The sequence below is a fragment of the Nematolebias whitei genome, chromosome 1, assembly GCF_014905685.2.
Source record: "Nematolebias whitei isolate Nwh7 chromosome 1, NemWhi1, whole genome shotgun sequence".
Taxonomy (NCBI): Eukaryota; Metazoa; Chordata; class Actinopteri; order Cyprinodontiformes; family Rivulidae; genus Nematolebias; species Nematolebias whitei.
Window position 1 is genome coordinate 6398583 of NC_056498.1, and position 6229 is coordinate 6404811.

Sequence of the window (6229 nt, forward strand, 5' to 3'; positions counted from 1 at the left end):
ACTGTACCGACGTCGACTTTTCCTGGAAGAACTAGGCAAAGCACTCGTCACTCCAAAGATCCAGAACCGGGTCAGGCCAGCTAGATCCCCAGCAGCTGCTGCTGTCATCGCAAAGGTCCAGGGCAGGGCATCTGACCAACCCACAATGGATCCTTTGGATACAGGTACAAAGAAACGCAAAAGATGCCAAGTCTGTCCCTCTCGAGATGACAGTAAAACAACTACCTCTTGTGTGAGATGCAAGAAATACATCTGCAAAAAGCACATAGTCACATTCTGTCCATCATGTGGGGAACGCTGAAAATGTTGACTGTCAAAAACCCGAGAAAATGCGGCAAGTTAAATGCAAAAAAAAAAAGGGTTCGTGAAGAGGGAAAAATTGAAATCAGGAGTTCTTTAATATAGTGTTGGAAGTGTATATCTCTACTTCTCATCTCTTCTAAATATTTGTATAATCTAAAATAAAGTTCTTATTGGTTTAACTTCATTTTATGACTGTTTTGAGTGGATTTACACAATGCGGGTCAAAATGACCCGCAACATAATAAACGTATTTTTTTCTCAACATAATACAAGGGTTAAATACTGATAAAGTCATAATAATTGGTGATTTCAATATTCATGTGGATGTTGAGAGTAATAGCTTAAGCATAGCCTTTAATAATTTAATAGACTCATTTGGTTTTACCCAAAACGTCCGCACATCTACTCATTCTTATCATCACACTCTTGATTTAGTTCCGACCTATGGTGTAGAGATTAAGGACTTGGTAATAGTTCCTCAAAATCCTATTCTGTCCAACCATGTTTTAATAACCTTTGAGTTTACATTAAATGACTACACAGTCACTGAGAGTAAATTTCATCTCAGCAGGTGCTTATCAGAAAATGCTGTAACCAAATTTAAACAATCTCTTCCATCAATGTTTTCCTCTGTCTTGCAGAGTAATGCATCAGAGAACAGTGACTTAGATCATCTAGTTGATCATCTTACAACTTCAATGCAAACTTCACTTGATAAAATTGCTCCACTGAAAAAGAAAGTAATCAGTCAGAGGAAACTGTCTCCTTGGTTCAATTCTGAGTTACATACTTTAAAGCAGGCATCTAGAAACCAGGAGAGAAAATGGCGCTCTACTAATGTTGAAGAATTTTATTTAACTTGGAAAGATAGTCTGCTAACATATAAAAAAGCTCTCCGTAACGCTAGAACTTTATATTACTCTTCTTTAATAGAGGAGAATAAAAATAACCCTAGGTTTCTGTTTAGTACTATTGCTAGACTAATTAAAAGTCCAATTTCTGTTGAACCATGTATCCCTACAACTATAAGTAGTGATGACTTCATGAGATTCTTTATAAATAAAATTATTCCAATTAGAGAGAAAATTCAAACCATCCACGTCTGCTAGATCCCATCCCAACCAGACTGTTTAAAGAGGTATTTCCCCTAATTAATGTCCACATTTTGGATCTACTTAAATTGTCTTTAATGGATGTTATGTACCACATCGCTTTAAGGTTGCTGTAATTAAACCTTTACTTAAGAAGTCTGATCTTGATTCAGAAATTCTGGCCAACTACAGACCTATATCTAATCTAACTTTCATCTCAAAAATTCTAGAGAAAATAGTTGCAGGTCAGTTGCGTGAACATCTACAAAGAAACAATCTGTTTGAAGAGTTTCAGTCAGGGTTTAGAGCTCATCATAGCACAGAAACAGCACTAGTAAAAGTCACTAATAATATTCTCATGGCCTCAAACAATGGACTTGTGTCTATACTGGTCCTGTTAGACCTCAGTGCTGCATTTGATACAGTTGATCACAATATTTTACTACAGAGGCTTGAAAATGATATTGGGATTACAGGAACAGCTCTAAAATGGTTTAAATAATAATTATCTGATAGATTCCAGTTCGTAAATGTAAATAATAAATCTTCTTCATACACCAAAGTTAGTCATGGAGTTCCTCAGGGCTCAGTGCTTGGGCCAATATGCTTTACTTTATATATGTTTCCATTAGGTAAAGTTATTAAACAGGGATAAATTTCTATTGTTATGCTGATGACACACAATTACAGGTCCTTCTAAAAAAATTAGCATATTGTGATAAAGGTCATTATTTTCCATAAAGCAATGATAAAAATGAAACTTTCATATATTTCAGGTTCATTGCACACCAACTGAAATATTTCAGGTCTTTAATTGTTTTAATACTGATGATTATGGCATACAGCTCATGAAAACCCAAAATGCCTGTCCCAAAAAATTAGCATATCATGAAAAGGTTCTCTAAACAAGCTATTAACCTAACCATCTGAATCAACGACGTAACTCTAAACACCTGCAAAAGATTCCTGAGGCTTTTAAAAACTCCCAGCCTTGTTCATTACTCAAAACTGCAATCATGGGTAAGACTGCCGACCTGACTGCTGTCCAAAAGGCCATCATTGACACCCTCAAGCAAGAGGGTAAGACACAGAAAGAAACTGAACGAATAGGCTGTTCCCAGAGTGCTGTATCAAGGCACCTCAGTGGGAAGTCTGTGGGAAGGGAAAAGTGTGGCAGAAAACGCTGCACAACGAGAAGAGGTGACCGGACCCTGAGGAGGATTGTGGAGAAGGGCCGATTCCAGACCTTGGTGGACGTGCGGAAGCAGTGGACTGAGTCTGGAGTAGAAACATCCAGAGCCACCGTGCACAGGCGTGTGCAGGAAATGGGCTACAGGTGCCGCATTCCCCAGGTCAAGCCAGCTTTGAACAAGAGACTGCGTCAGAAGCATCTCGCCTGGGACTGCTGCTGAGTGGTCCAAAGTTATGTTCTCTGATTACAGTAAATTTTGCATTTCCTTTGGAAATCAAGGTCCCAGAGTCTGGAGGAAGAGAGGAGACACAGAATTCACATTGCTTGAGGTCCAGTGTCAAGTTTCCATGGTCACTGGGGTGCCATGTCAGCTACTGATGTTGGTCCACTGTGTTTTATCAAGGGCAGGGTCAATGCAGCTAGCTATCAGGAGATTTTGGAGCACTTCATGCTTCCATCTGCTGAAAAGCTTTATGGAGATGAAGATTTCATTTTTCAGCACGACCTGGCACCTGCTCACAGTGCCAAAACCACTGGTAAATGGTTTACTGACCATGGTATTACTGTGCTCAATTGGCCTGCCAACTCTCCTGACCTGAACCCCATAGAGAACCTGTGGGATATTGTGAAGAGAAAGTTGAGAGACGCAAGACCCAACACTCTGGATGAGCTTAAGGCCGCTATCGAAGCATCCTGGGCCTCCATAACACCTCAGCAGTGCCACAGGCTGATTGCCTCCATGCCACGCCGCATTGAAGCAGTCATTCATGCAAAAGGATTCCCGACCAAGTATTGAGTGCATAACTGAACATGATTATTTGAAGGTTGGCGTTTTTTGTATTAAAAACACTTGTCTTTCATTGGTGGGATGAAATATGCTAATTTTTTGGGACAGGCATTTTGGGTTTTCATGAGCTGTATGCCATAATCATCAGTATTAAAACAATTAAAGACCTGAAATATTTCAGTTGGTGTGCAATGAATCTGAAATATATGAAAGTTTCTTTTTTATCATTACATTATGGAAAAAAATGACATTTATCACAATATGCTAATTTTTTTAGAAGGACCTGTATATTTGTCCATTAAACCCAATGAATCAAATCAGCTACTTAGACTACAAGCATGTCTTAAAGACATAAAAACCTGGATGACCCTTAATTTTCTCCTGTTGAACACAGACAAAACTGAGGTTTTGGTTTTAGGACCTGAGCACCTTAGGAATTAATTTTTCAGTCTTTCTCCCTCCTTAGATGGCATTAATCTGTCCTCCAGCTCTAATGTTAAAAATCTTGGTGTTATTTTTGATCAGGACATATCTTTTATCCCCCACATTAAAAACATTACTAGAACTGCCTTCTTCCACCTGCGTAATATCACTAAAATTAGAAGCATCTTATCTAAAAATGATGCAGAAAAACTGGTCCATGCATTTGTCACATCTAGACTGGACTATTGCAATGGTTTATTATCTGGATGTCCAAATACTTCTTTAAAAAGTCTTCAGTTGATCCAAAATGCTGCTGCCAGAGTCTTAACTGGAGTTAGTAGGAGAGATCATATTTCTCCAGTTTTAGTTTCTCTCCATTGGCTCCCTGTCAAATCCAGAATAGATTTCAAAATCTTACTTCTAACCTACAAAGCTCTCAACAACCTAGCTCCATCTTATATTACAGATCTTATTGTTCCATATTTTCCTAACAGAGCACTTCACACTTAGACTGCAAGTTTACTTGTGGTTTCTAGAATTTACAAAAACAGAATGGGAAGCAGATCTTTCAGTTATCAGGCTCCTCTCTTGTGGAACCAACTTCCAATCTCTGTCCGTGAGGCTGACACATTATCCAGTTTTAAAACTAGGCTTAAGACTTTCCTTTTTTGCTAAATCCTTTGGTTAGAGTCGGCTTGGGTTTCCTGAGCTGTCCCTTAGTTATGCTGCTATAGACTTAGACTGCTGGAGGACAAACTGACCACAATTTTCACTCTGCTACTGTCTTTACTTACTCTGCTCAACCCGTTTTGTATTTGTAATTATTTTTTCTATCATTAATATATAAATAAACTGAATTGAATAACCTCACAATCATCAGAACCACTCTGCCAATAGGACCGTGCTGCTGTAGATTTATTTCTTTTCCATGTTTGGTGCTTTGTTTCTGTATTTTTGTTGCATGCTTTGAATAAATGTTAGTTTAGTTTATGTTAGTGCTCGCATTAAGCGTTTAAACTGTAGCAGTACAGAATCTATGAGAATGGTGCTGCTGTTGTTCAGTGTATTGTTTTGCACTATTAGTGACTAGTGTATATCTTAGATCTTTTAGCGTACCGTTGGGTGTTTGTTTAGGGTATATCTTAGTTTATATCTTAGATCCTTGTTTACTTTTTCTTTTTACACTTTATATTTTTGCTATTGCTGGATGTTGGATGATTTGCACTACTTTTCCTTTTAATTATACTTTTAATTACCATTTTATTTTCATTTGATAAAAAAAATTAATTTGTTAAAAAAAATTGTATGCGTCCTTTATGATTGTCTACTGTTGTCGTTATCCACTGTTGTCATCACTCTTTGTTAAAATCCAGGTCACTCTTGTAAATGAGTCCTCGTGGCTCAATGGGACTAATCTGTATCAATAAAGGGTGAATGAATGTAACTGGGACTCTGTGTACACAATTTTGTTCCACTTCATGTACCACATGTGATGTGAATGACAATAATGAACCTTGAATCCTTGAATTCTTATTATTATTGTTGTATTGATGTTAAAATGGGGTGTGTCAAAGTGGCAATTCAATTAAATTAAATTCAGTTTATTTATAGTCAGTTCACAACAAAGTTGTCTCAGGGCACTGAACACAAAAATTCACATACATAGAAAAGCCAGTGACTGAGATGGGGTAAAGGCAGTGCAGCCAACTTGGGACCCAAAAGTCACAGGTTCAATCCCCAGCCATTCCCACATGTCATAGTTTCTCTGAGCAAGACACCCGATCTCTATTCACTCTCCAGGCAGCTTCCATAACTGCCCACTGCTCCATTTGGGTGTATCTCAGGTGCGATGGGTTAAATGCAGAGAACCAATTTCACCATTGTATGGGAACATGAAATCCTGTTTTCACTTTGATTTTATTAAATAATCTGTTAATTAAAGTGAACTCAGCTGAAAAATCATAAAAAGACAAAATTATTGGATCTCTCTGGAATATTTCCCTCAAACATGTTTAAAGAAGAAATACAGCCTTTAGTTCAACTTTATTCTAACACACAGATGTACAAATCACAAAACAAGAATTAAACTTTAAATCACTGTTTGATTGGTCCCTTCTCTTCAAATAAGGATTGCCAACTTTTTTTTTTCTTATTCTATAGACAAAGTCAGTAAGGTGAGAAATAACACTGACCACTGATCACTTAAATCACTAAAATAAATCTGTATACAAGAAACAAAACCACATATCAAAAATGAGTTTAAATACATCAAATGATGAAGAAAAATATAGAATTTTAAATAAAGATGTTTTTGTAGGATTTGGTTCATAAGATTTAATTCAGTTAATACAGCGCCAAGTCACAACATAAGTCGTCTCAGGGCACTGAACAGAAATATTCATATTTAAAAATAATAATTTAACATTATATATC

The 6229-nt window shown here is 37.1% G+C and overlaps 1 protein-coding gene across 1 annotated transcript in view; it reads left to right on the forward strand.

Moving 5' to 3' along the window:
• Positions 1–570, forward strand: part of LOC119414455 (piggyBac transposable element-derived protein 4-like) — a 10423-nt gene extending 9853 nt beyond the window's left edge. The window contains exon 2 of the mRNA XM_037681547.1: positions 1–570. Coding sequence (XP_037537475.1) covers positions 1–301 — 301 coding nt within the window. The 3' untranslated portion in view covers positions 302–570.
• Positions 571–6229: the final 5659 nt, after the last annotated feature.